Here is a 15,662-nt window from a genome sequence, read left to right on the forward strand (position 1 = left end):
CATTTCTCTGGGCTCCCTGGCCAGCCAGCTTCAGTGCATTCCAGGGAGACCAGAGACAGCTGCAGCCCAGGGAATGCAGCACAGAACTCGCTGCGAGGTGTGTGGGGTTGGCCCGGTGGAGCCGCGTGCTTTCAGCGGTGGTGGTGACCCGGTGCACCCTGGCGATGTCCCTCCAGCCACCGCAGGCTTGTGAGCCAGAGTTCCCCACACTCATCCTTCCCCGGCTCCTCCCTCGGCTTTGGCCTGTTTTAGGTTTGCATCCACACGGTTACTTGTCACGACTGACATTTTTTATATTTAGCCCCAATTATTCTGAACCCTGAACCCAGGGCTGCAGGGGTTTGACGTGGACAGTAAGCCCCCTCCCCCCTCAGCTAGGAGTTAGAATGTATGCTAATTTCTTTTGTTTTTAGCCACTCTGGTTAAGCAAAAGTCAACCTCCAGGGCACTTGTTCGTTGAAAATTGGCCTAATTTTCTCCTTTGAGGAAAGTGCTTTAAACCCAATGTAATCAGGAAAGCTTAATCTCTGTGTTTAAATCATGTTATAACAAATTGAATTGTGTCATTAAGTAACTAGTTGATGAACTAAGGTCTTTGAGCAAGCTCGCATTTGTGCGAATGAAAGGTGTTTGGGAGGCCGCCGGATTCGAGAATGGTGTCGTCAAACATTTCTCTGCCTCGGACCTCCGTAAATGATTACCTGACCACGTCCTGCGAGTCCTTGACGAATGTCATTGAGTGGGATTCCTGCTGGGGACACTCATGCCTTTGGGAGGTTTTGGGACCAGAGATTTGAGAGCCTCGAAGCTGCACCTTGGTGTCCCCGGTAGGGATCGCGTCTCTGTCACCTGCAGTGATGATCTCCCCTTGCACTTAGACACGTGTCCCTTGACTTGCTCTGCTCCACTGGAGGACACGGCCCCCTCAGGGGCCTGTCTGCTCTCCTTTCAGGAGACCTCTCCTGAAGGTCCACAGGAACACCAACCTGTGGTCCTTTTATGTGAATTAGGAATAGGGCGTTCATCCTCTCAGTGAGTCGGAAGATGCAGGCAGCGCTCGGGCACCCAGCTTGATGAGCAGAGTGTGGGCTGGGTTTAGCTCCCCACTTGCCTTTCTTTGCCGGGGCCTTGTGCAGTGCACATCCTGAGCAAGGATACCTCTGTCCCTATGTGGGTGCCACCCCCTGACATCTCTTTAGGGACCTCCTTTTGTGGGTTATGCTTTCCTCCTCTTTCTTCAAACTTTCCCTCTCATGATTTGGAGTTTTATATTTTAAAGAGAAGGGAAAACAACAGGAAAGGAAAGACAAGGAAAACACCATGCATAGAACAGTCTACCTTAGAAAACACATCTGTCTCTGTGTATTGGCTCGCTCTCTCCGAGTTTCTCAACAGAGAGGCTTATATCTCCTCCCTCTGACCTTCGTCTGTGTTCCTTCCTTGCCCTCCCGTCGGCGTCGCCCCCTCCCGTCTTCACCAGGGGTGCACTTGCTGAGGACCTCCGGAACACCCTGGGTGCTCAGCGCCGTGGACACTGCCCTTGTTGCTTGGGCTGCGTCTTGTGCTCACCACCTTGCTGCTACCCCCCTGGGTTTTCCCTGCTTGCTCTGGCCCCTGAGGTCCTTTGTGTGCTTTAAGTGTCGGGAGTTCTGTGCGTCGTAGAGGATCTTCTTCCTCTTCTTGCCCCTGCCCTTCCTCTTCCGGGCGTCCCCAGGATACGGGGTTTCCTGGCTCCGGGAGTGGCATCCCCGCTCCTCCTATTGGCCATGCCCACAGCTGTCCCCATCTCTGCAGAGCCGCCCCTTCTCCCTCCGGTTCTGGTCTGACCTTCAGGCAGGTGGCTCCGTTCCCGCCGGCGGTGGGATGTGTCCTGGGTTCCTGCAGTGGCTTCTCTGCCGGGGTTCCTCACGTGGCTCTGAACTCCCACCCTCCCGCCTGTCTGTGGGCCATGCCCACATGGCCACCAGAGTTCTGGTACTCGCCCCTCTTGCCAGCCTGCCCTCGCCTTCAGGTGGGGCAGTTCCCACCATGGCTGGCAGGGTCCCTGCTGCCCTTCCTCGCTTCATCTCCTGCCTCTCCCCCTGCGACTCGGGACTCCAGGCGCCTGGGGGCGGGGTGGGGGTGGGGGGAGATCTTCTGATCTCTTGTGATGTCTCTTCCTCAGGTGAGCCTCTGTGAGCCCCAGGATTGCAGCCTTGGGGACCCGGTTTCCAGGTGCCCTGGACTTTTCCTTAGAGAGTTCTTTGCTGTTGCAGATTTCACCAAGGCTATGAGTTTAGGGCTTGACTCCTGGAATAGAAGCTAAGTCGCTGGCGGGGATATAGTGAGTGTTTGCTCTGTGTCTACAGTGCCCAGTGTGTGTTGGGCACACAGTAGGTGCTTATTAGACAGCTTTGAGTAGATCAGAGACACCGTCTAGTTGGCAGGAGGAGAGGGGTTCACCTGGCAGAGAACAGAATGTCATCAGTGACTGTGGGCTTTCTCAACCACAAGTGACATACGTCTTTGCAGAGGACAGATGTCTCCAGGCCAGCTGCTAGCAGACAGGAAGCCCGAGGAGAACGGTGTGAGGTGTGGGGTTTCATCAAGCCGAGCGGTTCTCGGTAGAAGCAGCCTCAGGTGAGCACGCCTTGTGTGGGAACGCCAGGCGTCTCCCGGGCCTGCCTGGAATGCACATCATTTGTGGATGGGGTCTCGGTTTTCCCGTCTGCCTGCTACTAAAGGCAGCGTGCTGAGCTAAGCAGTGATGAATTGTCCCTGCTCCCTGGAAGCATGCATCTAGGGGAGGAATAGCTGGACAGACCGATAGACAGACAGACACACGAAAGAGTAGCATGAGTGAGAGCAAATGCCTTTCTATTCTGATGCGGATTTGGGTCCTGCTGGGCTGAGTGGCCAGGGAGCAAGCAGGCCAGGCCTCTGAGGTCCCCGAGATGGAGACCTGAACGTGACAGCTGATGGTGACGGCCTCCTTTCCCACTTGGGAGAAAGGCCCTGTCTTTGAAAATTTCTGAGAGAGCCACGCAACTGACTTGTGTTCTGCCTTTGATTTCATTACCCCGTGTCTGCTCTACTCCCTCTTATTTTTGCCTTCTGTTCGCTTGCTGCACGAGGGTATTGTCTCCAGAGTGCAACTCTGCATCAGCTTTGTGGAGGGAGAGGCTGGCACATGCACTCTCGGCTCCTAGGCCCTAGCAAGTTCACTCTGTCCTCCCCACGGCATCCCTTCCGTCCTCTTCAGAGGGTTTCAGAGCCTTCCTGCCCTGTCCCCACCCCCCTTGGAGGGGAGAGCAAGTGGCGGCCAGAGCATTTGTTCGTCCTTTGCTGTGATGTGAGGCGGAGGGACCGGGCTGTCTTGGCCGTGCGGGGTGGCTCGCTGCCTGCCTTCTGGGAAGCCCAGGTGCTGGTGTCCTGAAATCTTTCAGAAATGTATAAGCTAAAACATGACTCACGCATCCATTGCTTTTCTAGGTTTGTGGGTAACATTGAAATTACTTCCTGGAGATATCCATCAGATTAGAAAAGAATTTCCTCATTTAGTGGACAGGACCACAGCGGTGGCTCGGAAGACGGGGTTTCCGGAGATAATCATGCCTGGTAAGAACGGGTTCCTTGTGTGCCTCTGGGTGCAGTGTGGATGTGGCCGGCGTTTGGGGCGTTTGTATCGCTGGCCACAAAGAGCAGTGCGAGGACAGTGACCGGCATGCAGAGGGTTGAGCTGGTGGTGGGTGATGTGTAAACCCCAAGGTGGTCATGGATCATTCCCGCAGGCAGGAGCCGTGGCCAGAGTGAGCGCCGACCACCTAGGTTCAGACCGAGGGGAGGCGGCTTCTCTTGGTTGTAATAACCTGTGAAGGCTAGGGGAGCGACTTCTGACAGTATCATAATAGGGACAAGCAGGCGAAACGAGCATTTCCAGAACCCAGCCCTGAGAACTTGAGATGGGTCTCTACCACCAGCTGGAGCGAACGTCGTCGTCGTAAGCAAACCCTTTCCCGTCCCGTATTCCAGTGTTACCCTTAATCCAGATGCCTTGTGGTTTGTCTCTGCCCCACATCATCTGGTGAAAAGAATGGAGGTTAGACGTCACACCGCCTGGCCTCAAGGACTGCGTGTGCTGGGTTGTGTAACACGTGTAGTGTAATAAGGGCAGCGGGCCGCGCGCGATTCCCCTTGGGTTCTGATCAATGGATCCATCGTGGTGGTTGGCTCACGGTTCACTCTAGGATGAAGGTAGCCCTTTTATGATGGTAACGTGGGTTCACGGTGATGATCCTGCAACAGCTTTGGAATCAGCCGGAACGTGTTAAACTTAAGGGGGCACAATTGAGATAAACAGACCCTACTGTGTTCCCGGTCCTCGGGGTAGGTTGTGGGTTAAATGGGTCCTCACCACAGTGCTCCCGAGCCTCGAACCCCAGTCTTCAGCCCCAGAAGTGAGATTGCAGGACCTGGAATCTGGTCTGCGCTTTTCCCTTGTGCTCCGGCTCGTCCCTGGCTCTGTGGCCCTGGGTGAGGCCCTGACCTCCCTCAGCTGTGGTCCGCGGGTCTGAAGAATGAGAGTAATGATCATTCCTACCTGTAGGGCGGGTGGGAGTTGGGCTCCTCTAGGGCAGAAGTAACAGAAAGCACAAGGCCAGGACACATGGCCGAAGCCTGAGGATATTCATCGGCTCACGCACCTGAGCGCGAACCTGGGAGTCAGCCCGGGCACTGGCTCCGTCCCTCCATAGCAACCTCTGCCAGTTGTCCTCTTTGCATGTTGACTTCGTCCTCTAGCAGGCCCCCATGGATCCCGTTTCTTCCCAGACCCCAGTGACCTGGGGAAGATGGCATGCTTTTGACCCAGTGTTTCCCAGCAGTGATGTTCTGAGCAGCATTCAGACTGGCTCACTCAGTTCCCTGCTCTGCGGCCCCCGGACAGTGATGGGCCGGGTGACGGAACAGGCACCTTAGCCACCTAGAGCTTTGGTGAGGTCAGCTCCTTCCGACGGCAGGGGTCGTGTGAGGGAGACGTGAACACCCGACAGATGTTTGGAGAGACAGCTGATCAGAATAAGGAGGGGCAGACGTGAACGTGTACACCTGGCACCTGCTTAGTTCGTGTTACTCATGACACGTGTTACTCATGATACTGAAGATTGCTCAGGCCCGGTCATGGATTCTAAGCTTACGAAACCAATGACGGACTCCCGTGTAAAAATTAATCTCATTTACTTTTCAGTTTTCAAATAACATTCACAGTAGTAACATGATTTGATCCTCACGAGATCTTGGGGAAGATCCTTTACGTCCGTGGGATACTTTTTTGGTTTGCAGATAATGCTCACGTTAATAATTTGGCTTGATCCATCTGAGGATCTTGAAAGCCGACAAATTGGCGTTGAGCTAATTGAGAATCAAGATTCAGCCTCAGCCTGAAGTTACATAGCTAATGAGCAGTAGAAATGGGGCCAAACCTCCTCACATTCAAAGATTCCCTGTGGTGTCCCTTTAAAAGGGCCTTGCTGTACATTCGCAGGGAGAGCTATCCACTCATTGTGCATGCTATCAGAGATCTTGTTTTGGTTATTTTAGGGCTGTTAGGGGCATGTTCGTTCTTTCTTTCTTTCTTTCTTTTTTAATGTTTGTTTTTGAGAGAGACACAGAGTGTGAGTGGGAATGACAGAGAGAGAGAGGGAGACACAGAATCCAAAGCAGGCTCCAGGCTCTGAGCTGTCAGCACAGAGCCCGACGCGGGGCTCGAACTCACAGACTGTGAGATCATGAATGGAGCTGAAGTTGGGCGTTTAACTCACTGAGCCACCCAGGCACCCCTGGGACCTATTCTTTCTGCTACCTCTGTCTTTTGGGGCTGTTGTGGGTCATTATGTACTCCGGCTGGTAAATGAGTGTGAAAGACATCTCAAATTGGTTAGGCTGGATCACAGTGGCTCACCGTACACAGGAAGGAAATATGACATCCAGGACTATATTATAAAACCGAGGACTACCTACTGCGGGTACGAGTCAAGTCTGTAAGCAGCAAATCGATTTGGAGTTCACAGTGGATGTATCGCCTGCATGTGTATTTGAGATGAAATTTATAGATTAGGATGACGTTGTGCATTGATCTTGGGTGGTCTTAGGATGGCCTCATGTTCAGAGTGAGACCCAGAAAACTTGGAACTCATACTGATCATGTTTCCCTTTATAATTGTTCAACTGAAAAAGTTAAGCCACGAAAAGAATCTACTAGTAGATTCTTGGGGCAGCCATACAGGTGACTGTTGTTCCGGCAGGTTCTGTGTGTTAAGTCGGGAGTCAGGGCTCCCGTCGTGTGGGATTCTAGCTAGAATGAGTCACCACGTTCTCTCCGTGGCTAAGGAATGACTGACGGGCCGTGGGCGCTTCCCCAGGCCCCTTGAGGGAGAGATGGCATGGGGTGTTTTCTCTCGGATCCCTGGCCGTTAGCTTGGTAGAGCGTGTGCATTGTCCCCTCTTGCCCCATCTTATGGAGATACTTTCACAGAGATGTGTGTCTCCTTTGCACAGTGGGAGAGCCTGCCATTGTTGGGTCTTCTACCTGTTTGTGAGCCTCGGGAAAACCTGCAGTTGGTCCGAAGGATCCTGGCGGGGAGCAGAGTTTTTCTCTGAGCTGGGAAGGTGGCCAGAGGCTTGCGTGTGGCGAAGGGAGAGTTCTCATGGAGTCCACTCACGTCTGCTTCCAGCTCCTTCCTCCCCAGAACGAGAACCCTGTGGCCCTGGCGGCCTTCTCCGAGGGCAGGCTTGTGAGTGCCCGTGGGTGGAGTTTATCTCCTGTACACCCCATTTGTGGGTGGCCCTGAGTATGGATGTCTAGGCCAAGAGGAGAGTGAGACTCACCGCCCCCCTGCCCCCAGCGTGTGACGGCCGTCTGGCCGATGAGGCCTGTAGGAAGCTCTTGTAGCCCCTTTTGATTATGGCTTTTGTGCTTTGGTAGAATTTACAGGCTGAGGGATCACTCAGACTGCCCTGCCTTATTGATGAGGCTGTTTAGCGGCGGGTGGCAGGGGAGGTTAAGTGACGTGTTCGTGGTCACTCAGGGATTAGCGGCAGGTGTTGGCCTGGAGGCTCTGCCTCCTGCCCTTGGCCCCACGTTCTATCACTCTTAGCTTCTCGCTCGGTCGATATCACGGACTGCAGTCATGTTTCCTCTCCCAGCAGCTCCGGTGGCTGTGGTTGCAACCCACTGGGATTATTATAATAACAGCTTTTACATGAAGGCTTAATTTAATAGTTGGATACATTAAAAGCCAGAATAGAGTAGTAAAAAAACAAAACAAAACCCAAAAAAACCAACCTCCCCTCCCCCCCCCCCCCCAACAAAACAATAAAGCAAGGGGATTTTTTTCTTAAGGGATTCTTGTTCTTTGCACACGGTGGGCCGTTCACTGCCCATGGTGAACCTGCTCCTCACATCCCTGTGGGAGAGCAGGTGGGTCTGGCGTGGGAGGTGGCCAGACAGACAGCAGGGTTGCAGTCGCTGGGTAGTGTTACGTGCTCTAAATCATGATGCTAACGAAGCTTGCTAAAGTTTTCCCAGTCGGCCCATTACCAGGGGCCTCGTGTGCTCTCGGTAGGAAGAAGCGTTTTGAGCTCGTTTGTTGTGTGTGGGGTCTTGTCTTTTGTTCCTGCTTCTGTTTTGCACAACTTATGGCCTGACTCACTTTACAATGCACAGATCTGTTTCGTTCTGCTCCCTGTGGACCTTCTTCAGGTTCCTGACCGCTGCCCACCGGAGGAGACAAGATCCATGCAGAAAGCTGTCTCTTGACCCACCCCTAGTCCCTGATCCCAGACATCGACTCAGAACGTTGGCTTGGGGTTCTGGTTCTCAGTCAGCTTTTCATTTAAGTCCTTAGAAAAATGTAGAGGAAGCCAATATTGCTAGCTGTCACTTAATGTTGTGATTTTCTTTGGCTACCCAGACTCAGAGCACGCAGCCAGTGGTCCACCTCGAGATAGTAATGTGAGTCACAGTGGGCCGTAGACTCTGGAGAGGGACAGTCATTACAAACCCATCGACAGCTTTGAAGCCGCTGTGTGTGTGGGCTGCCTCCCGAGGTGAAGAACCACGCAGATCATTAAGGGCCTTGAAATTTTCCTCTTTCTCGTCATCTTATGCTGACGATGCTGAAAACTGCTTTTGTCATGCCTTTAAACGCGAGGCTGTTTTGTAGAAAATATTGCATAATCATCTAATCCAGTGTTTTGAATGCGCTGCTAGGAGAGGTAGCAAGTTAAGGCAGTTGTGCAGAATTCTCGGTTACATTGTGAATAATGGATTGCCTTTAAAGGTATAATTTCTCCCCCAGGTGATGTTCGAAATGATATCTACGTAACTTTAGTTCAAGGCGATTTTGATAAAGGAAGCAAAACGACAGCGAAGAATGTGGAGGTTACCGTGTCTGTTTATGACGAGGACGGAAAACGGTTGGAGGTATATATTGTGGCCAAGCTTAATCCGTAGCGTGGAAGCTTTATTTTCCAAGTGTCTCTTTGGCTCTGCTGCACGATAGAAAAAGACGTGGCTGGGGCTGTGTGACCCCCTTTCTAGGGATGAGAGTTTACTCTTTCCCCTCTTTCTCCAGCTCGCTACAGAGGGCTGGTGTGCACGGGGGCCTGGCAGTCCCGACCAGGGGGTCCCGACCGCCTTTGTTCCCCGGCCGTGTCACCATGCCTCACTTGCCAGTGTAAACCCAAGGCTCAGAGGTCTTGCCCAGCACGGTAGCGGGTCAGGCACTGTTCTGATCACTGTGTGAGAGATGCAGAAACTGAGGCCCAGACAAGTCTTGTTCAGGGTCAGAGAGCTAGCGGGAGGTAGGACTGGTCTGGATCCGGGCATCCGACCTCTTGCTCTGCTGGCTGGTGGTGGTGGTTCCCGAGACCTCCTCCTGCGTGGTCGCAGCGGCCGGCAGGACTCGCAAGCCGGGGCAGTGCTCGGAGACGGTGGCCTCCTCGGATGACCGGAGGCCAACCCAGAGCACGTGTCCCTGCCGCCTCCCACTCTGGACCATGGGTGGAGGGCTGGGCTCCCCTGGGCCCACGTGGCGGAGGGCAATGCCACTGTGCTCACCTGAGGCTCAGCTGTGCTGGGAGGGGTGGGTGGCCCACGTCCAGTGTCACTGCCAGGCAGCGCTGCCCTTGCCACTGGGGCCTCCCCGGTGTTACTTCCGCTGAAGTCGGGTGGTCAGTGTTGACAGCTGGCGGAACAGGAAGGAGTGTCGCCATCTCCTTTTTGGTCCGAAGCTCTTTATTCTAGACCTACTGAGTGACTCAGGCAACTTCCTTCAGACCTTAATGTTGAGGCTGTTAGGGGTGAGGGGATGGGGGACGGAGGACAGTATAGCATCTCTGTGCTGATAGCCATCAAGATGCTTAAATGGCTGAGAGCAAGATCTTACGCCGGCCGCGCCGACTCCAGATGGATCTGTCCTCCCATTGCCGGGAGCACATTCCATTCGTGCCGGGTTTATTGGCATTCCTGTAGTGCTCTGCTTAGCTCATCTAATGGGGGCAGGAGGTGGGGAGATGTATGCGGTGTCAAGCTCTATGAGGTCTGATGTGAACTCTTTATGCCTTTTTTTAAAGCATGTGATTTTCCCGGGTGCCGGCGACGAAGGGATTTCAGAGTACAAGTCTGTGATTTACTACCAAGTCAAGCAGCCGCGTTGGTTTGAGACCGTTAAGGTATCATTTACATGGTCATTGTATCCCACGGGGTTGATGATGAAATGCTCATTTGTATCCCAAGGAAGTCCCCACCTCCCGCCCAAGCCGGGGCTGCTCGCCAGCGGCCACCCCAAACAGGCAGAGGCGCTCTTGCAACAAAGTCGTTCAAGGTTGCTAAGGAACCGCGCTGGCATTTCTTGGAATACATTTGCTCTCATCTCCTCTTGGACATAAAAATAGGACTTTCATGGAGACAAATGACAGGGTCCTTTGAAGATAGCTATTATCTTTCTCTTCTCGGGTCTGTTTGATGTGTGGCCTGCTGTCTTTACACCAAATGGAAAAAAATAGTGGTGACAGCGTATGGAGGGGGTCGCTGGGGGACGAGTCCCCTTCCGTGCTGTCACACTCTGCTTTCCTCACGCGGCACGCTGACGTCACCCCGGCAGCCCAGCGTGGCACTCCCCCAGCCCACGTGCCAAGGGCTCGAATACTTGAGACCCCGGCCAAGGGTTGGCTCTACAACACAGATGTCAGATATGAGAGTTTTTAGGGACAGTCTTTGCCGAAGGGCAGCGCGCGTTGGGTCTCCTTGGACTGGAAGTCATGACAAGCCAGCTTTGCTCCCGCCGCCGAGGGCAGGTCCCCGCGGCTGTGGAGGATGTGTGGGCACCTCCAAGAAGGGCTGCCAAGGAAAACGGCAACTCGTACACGTAGACTCTTAACAGCGAGGATCTGAATGTTTACGAAAACCTCTGCTGTCTCGCAGGGTTGGTTTGGCGTCCTTTGCAATATTATCCAGTTTAAATTTTCGGAAGGCGTTTTGCTTTGGAAAGTCGTACGGGGGATTAGGTATCCAGTGTTTTCATCGCTGCAGTGACGAGGTGTGCGTGGTTGCACCATACCTGCAGTTAGACAGGGCCATTGATGTGAGAAGATACTGTACAGGTGTGAAAGTTCCGTTTTCCACTCTGCAGGTGGCCATTCCCATTGAGGATGTCAACCGCAGTCACCTTCGGTTTACCTTCCGCCACAGATCGTCACAGGACTGTGAGTAATCCCTTCATTAGCCCATGGGGTTTTCAAGGGAGAACAGGGGCAAAGCTCAGTAGGCTGTACTCGTCACTTGTTCTGGATTGTTCTGGAAGTTCTGGATCTAGAACTCGGTTATCCCAACACAGTGCCATCTTAATCCTCTAACTCATTTCCATGTTGACTTGTTTCTAGAAAATGTCACTGCCTCTTTTTCCTTGAGCCGATTAGAGGGAGACATGAATTTTCTTGAGTTTTTCCAGCTGCTACTTCCTGTTCTTCCTTTCTGTTTCCTGTCTTCCGTGTGACTCGTAATGCTGTTCCATCCATCAGAAAAGTCACTGAGATACAAGTGGATTTCAAAAATTGGCTCCTCATGCCCTTTGCACTGGAACGGAAACCCTGGAGACCCTTTGTCTTTGTGAGCGGCCCCTGGTGTCTGGATGCAGGCCGAGCTTCTCTCGCAGGAAATGTTGGGACAGCACTGGCTGATGCCGAGATGCCGGGAGGAAAGAATGGGGGACTTGGGTTTTTTTGTGTGTGTTTATTTATTTAATTTTGAGAGAGTGTGCACACATACAAGCTGAGGAGGGACAGAGAGAGAGAGAGAGAGAGGGAGACACCGAATCCCAAGCAGGCTCCAGGCTCTGAGCTGTCCGCACAGAGCCCCACGAGGGGCTCGGAACCATGAACGGTGAGATCGTGACCTGAGCCAGAGTCAGATGCTTGACCGACTGAGCCACCCAGGTGTGCCAGGATGGGGGTTTGAATCTCTCCCCTTCCAAAAGAGTTACTGATGAGTGAAGGTCACCTTGTCACATTCGTTGAGTGCCTACTAAGGATGTAGCCCAGTTCTAGACACTGAGATATTACGAAAGGCAGATAAGTCCTGTGTCTGTACCCACTGGGTAGTGACCTCAGATTTGGGAAAACAATTCACAATAAGAGGGGCGCCTGGGTGGCTCATTCGGCTGAGGGTCCAACTTCGGCTCCGGTCATGATCTCACAGTTCGTGAGTTTGAGCCCTGTGTTGGGCTCTGTGCTGACAGTTCGGAGCCTGGAGCCTGCTTTGGATTCTGTGTCTCCCTCTCTCTCTGCCCCTCCCCTGCTCGCACGTTGTCTCCTTCTCTCTCTCAAAAATAAACACTTAAAAAAATAACAATAAATAGTGAGATTGGCTCCATTTTGTGGGCTGTAGATTTGAGGGAAAGGGTGGTCTGGGGGTCCTGTGTTTCATGGACCACCCTGTGGGTCCTCAGCCCTGGATGTCGGGCGCCTTCACAGCCATCCGGAGGATAAGAAGTCTTGGTCATCGAGACCGAGCACAATGGAGGCTGCCGAACCCTTGGCACAATGCCTGGCATGGGGTAGGTGCTCCTTAGGAGCCACTGCTGCGTGATGATGTGTCCATCCTCCTTACTGTTCCTGTAAGGGGTTCTGCCTGACCCGGTCCCTTTCCTAGGAGTGTGGTCCAGGAGAGCGGGTACACGCACAAGGGTCTGAAGCTGGGGGGACGTAGACCCCTCTGTGGGGCCGGTGAGGACCCAGGGCCTCGCTGCTGTTCACAAGTGTCGAGGCGTGCTCACGTGGTCCGCGGGGCTGGTGTGCAGAGAGCACGCGTATCAGCCGGAAACCCACGGGGGCGTGGGGTACGGCGGCCGAGGCAGTTGAACCAAGGGGTCCAGACAGCACGGGGCCCGTCGTGGTCAGCGGCTATGTGGAGGGGGCGGGCGGAAGTGACCTGTGGCATCATCCTCTCTCTCGTCCTGTCCCCGTGTTTGGGCCGAGCAGGGAAAGGGGGCTCGGGGTTCGAGCAGGGTGGAACAGCAGGGTCGTGAGGGCTGGGCAGCGTGGCCCGCGGTGCCCAAGCGTTGCATACTTGCCCCGGGGGCCACATCCAGACAGGCAGGCCGCAGGGGGTGCACGGTGCTCCTTGCTGGCCAGAACTTTGGGAGAAGAACAACTGGTAATAAACGTTTGTGAACACGCATCGTGCCTTTACCGGGCTCCTGGCACGAGCAGTTTTGCTGTACTGTTTCGACTGGTCCTCACAATCACCCCGTGTCCTGTCACTGTGGCCATGGCCCTGCACGTTATGGTTGAGGAAGCTGGGGCCCACGGACTCCCCCTCGGCGGCCCAAAGTCACCCTAGTTAGTCAGTGGGACGACTCTGGTTCAAACTTAGTCTCTATGCCTGAGCGTCCTACTCCCACACCTTGGGGTGAGGTGAGGCCACGTCCATCACCTGGTCTTAGTTTTTCACCTGCTGTCTACCCGTCGCAGAGAAGGTTCTCCTCTTTCTGAATACCATCCTGGGACTCTTGTGGCGTAGGCTGGGGTGCGGGGTGAACGGACCGGGGCGCGTGGATGGGGGACCCAGGGCGGGTCTGTCCTCAGCCAAGGCGTGCGGGGAGCTGTGGGCTCAGCACCCTGCATCAGTGAATCGGCCGGGATGGGAGCGGGCCGCAGGGACAAGGGGGGCACGCTGGAAGGCAAGGACCCAGTTCTGGAATCCATAGGGGGCTTGTCTCCGAGGTAAGCTCCCTCTTCGTAACGAGCTTGTTCTCTCTCGTTAATAAATTACATCAGGGCCCAGCATTTTAATTTTCAAAATCCTTATTTTTCCAGACAGTTTTAAGTACTCATTATAGACAAGATGCTGTCACCCAACCCGCCACCGCACATTTGCGTAATTAATGAGGCTCTCTGCGCCACGGCTTGTGCGGTTTTGGAACCGTGTTGCGCATCAAGAGTGTGATGCCGACGCAGTCCTGAGCTGTCCGCTATGGGAGTGACGGCAGCCAGGGGGTCCCTGTCGCCTCCGCGATCGCGATCTTGGACACGCGGGGTCAGAGACAGGAAGAAGTGAGGCCACAATTCCTCCCCGCCCCGCCCCGACCCCCCACCTATCACCCGCTTTTCCCCTGGACGTGGGCAAGCCAAGGAAACGAGCTGGGATTTCTCAGGATGGGACCCGTCCCTGGGGGTTGGGTGATCTACGCTCCAGCAACGTGTTAGCAATCCCAGATGCACTGGCTCCTGTTTTACCAGAACGTGAGCAGCTGTGCAGCTCCGGGTCCAGCCGGCTGGGGGCTGAGTTCCCCTTGCTCGTAGGGGGCCTGGTCGGGTGGGGCAGCCCTGCCTCCCGTGCCCTCGACGTCCTTTAAGTTTGTTGCCTGCTCACAAAGGCTGCTGACGAGCACGTAATAAGTGCAGTCCGTGGCCTTGACGTCCCGGTGTAGCGTGTTAGTGAAAGGTGTGCACTGTTCCTTTGTGCTGCTTCGTGGTAGGATCGGGGAAGCCGTGGGCTGACAGCGGTGGTCATGTGTCCCTGTGAACCCCGGATGCTTTCATGGAGGCATGTCCTTATTGTTTTCACGTCAGCTCAAGGCTAGAAGCATCTGTTCTTTCTCACCTGAATATTAAGATATTTTACGTTTTCTGATGCCCATTCACGAAGTTATATTTTTTTTGATTCCTAGGGTCCATATTTTTTACCTTCTTCCCTCCCTTTAGTTTGGTTGGTCAGTCATTCATTAATTTATCAAATTAGGTATACCATTTATTGAGCACCTACTGTGTGCCAGGAACCGATGGACACCAGGACTGCACAGATTAATGAGGCACGCTATCTCGTGCAGTGGGGACTTAGGGTAAATATTTTGAGCCCCTGACTCCAGGGGGGTGGATGTGCGCTCCTTCCTTCGTTGACCTCTGTCTTTTCATCTCTAAAAAGAGAATCTGGGATATATAATTTTAAAGATTATAGCTCTGAAACTCAATGTTTTCCATGCTGTACTCACTTGGCATCTTGCAGAACTCATGCTGAATCTGTTTCGTCGGCAGAGACTCCTCATCCGTCCCTCCTGCGCTGGCCCCTGCCCCCCTCACCACCCACTACTCACCGGTCCCCTGGCTTTCCGTCCCCAAAATGGCCAAGCCTGGGCCCACTTGGGGACTGTGCATTTGGCCACGTCTATTCTGGAAGGTTTACGTCTTGGCTCACGTGTTGTCCCTCTTCTCAGAGACCTCTTCCAACTACCCAGCCCATCGGGACTGTTCCCGCCATTACCCTATCCCACGTCACTGTCATCGAGTGAGAGAACCAGTTCGTTGTCACCTCTCCAAGTAGAACGATGGGGACCGAGTACCTGATAGGTGGCAGGCACCACTGCTCGGTGCTGGGGAGATAGCAGTGACGCGGATGCAGCGTCGCTTGCCTTCCAAAGGCCAGCGCATGAAACGAAGGCTGAACGACAGCTCACACACACACACACACACACACACACACACACACACACACACGTACACACGGCTGGAGCTCCGACAGGGGTGAGGACTGTTATCTCGCTTTGCTCCAGCAGCCGTAACAGAATAGACTGGGGGGCTTCCACAATAGGAATGGGGTTCTGGAAGCTGGGAGTCTGAGGGCAGGGTGCCAGCACCCTGGGTTCTGGCGAGGACCCTCTCCAGGGTTGTGAACTCACACAGAGGAAGAGAGCTCTGGGGTCTCTTTCTCCTTTTTTGACGGGCACTGGTGCCGGAGGATCGGCACTTCACCCTAGTGACCTCACTAGCCTCAAGCACCTGCCTACGGGACACATCTCCACTGTAGTCACGTGGTGGAGGGCTAGGGCTCCAGCCCCAGACTGGGGTGGGGGGGGGGGCACACAATTCAGTCCAGAGCACTTATGAAGAAAAACGCATCAGGGGAGGGGAGAGTGTGACCAGTTTCTAATTTACTGTTAGACGGGCTGGTCACCTCGGAGTAGGCGGTACGTCCGCAGAGATTTGAATGAAGTGAGGGAACGAGTCTCACGCGCAGGTACGTGGGGAGGGAGCTTTGTTGCCAAAGAGAACAAATTTATACATCCGTGTGTTCGCCCCACCTGAATTTATACTAGGGGATGCTGTGGGGTAGGAGTCTGTTCTCTCGT

General features: G+C 54.0%; 1 protein-coding gene across 3 annotated transcripts in view; it reads left to right on the forward strand.

The window, feature by feature from the left end:
* DOCK1 (dedicator of cytokinesis 1) overlaps nt 1-15,662 on the forward strand; it is a 524,611-nt gene that overhangs the window by 96,435 nt on the left and 412,514 nt on the right. For all 3 annotated transcript variants that reach the window (XM_042961087.1, XM_042961088.1, XM_042961089.1), the window contains exons 13-16: nt 3,472-3,597; nt 8,337-8,461; nt 9,613-9,711; nt 10,671-10,743. In XM_042961087.1, coding sequence (XP_042817021.1) covers nt 3,472-3,597; nt 8,337-8,461; nt 9,613-9,711; nt 10,671-10,743 — 423 coding nt within the window. The remainder of the gene's footprint in view (nt 1-3,471; nt 3,598-8,336; nt 8,462-9,612; nt 9,712-10,670; nt 10,744-15,662) is intronic.

The sequence above is a fragment of the Panthera tigris genome, chromosome D2 (genome assembly GCF_018350195.1).
Source record: "Panthera tigris isolate Pti1 chromosome D2, P.tigris_Pti1_mat1.1, whole genome shotgun sequence".
NCBI lineage: Eukaryota > Metazoa > Chordata > Mammalia > Carnivora > Felidae > Panthera > Panthera tigris.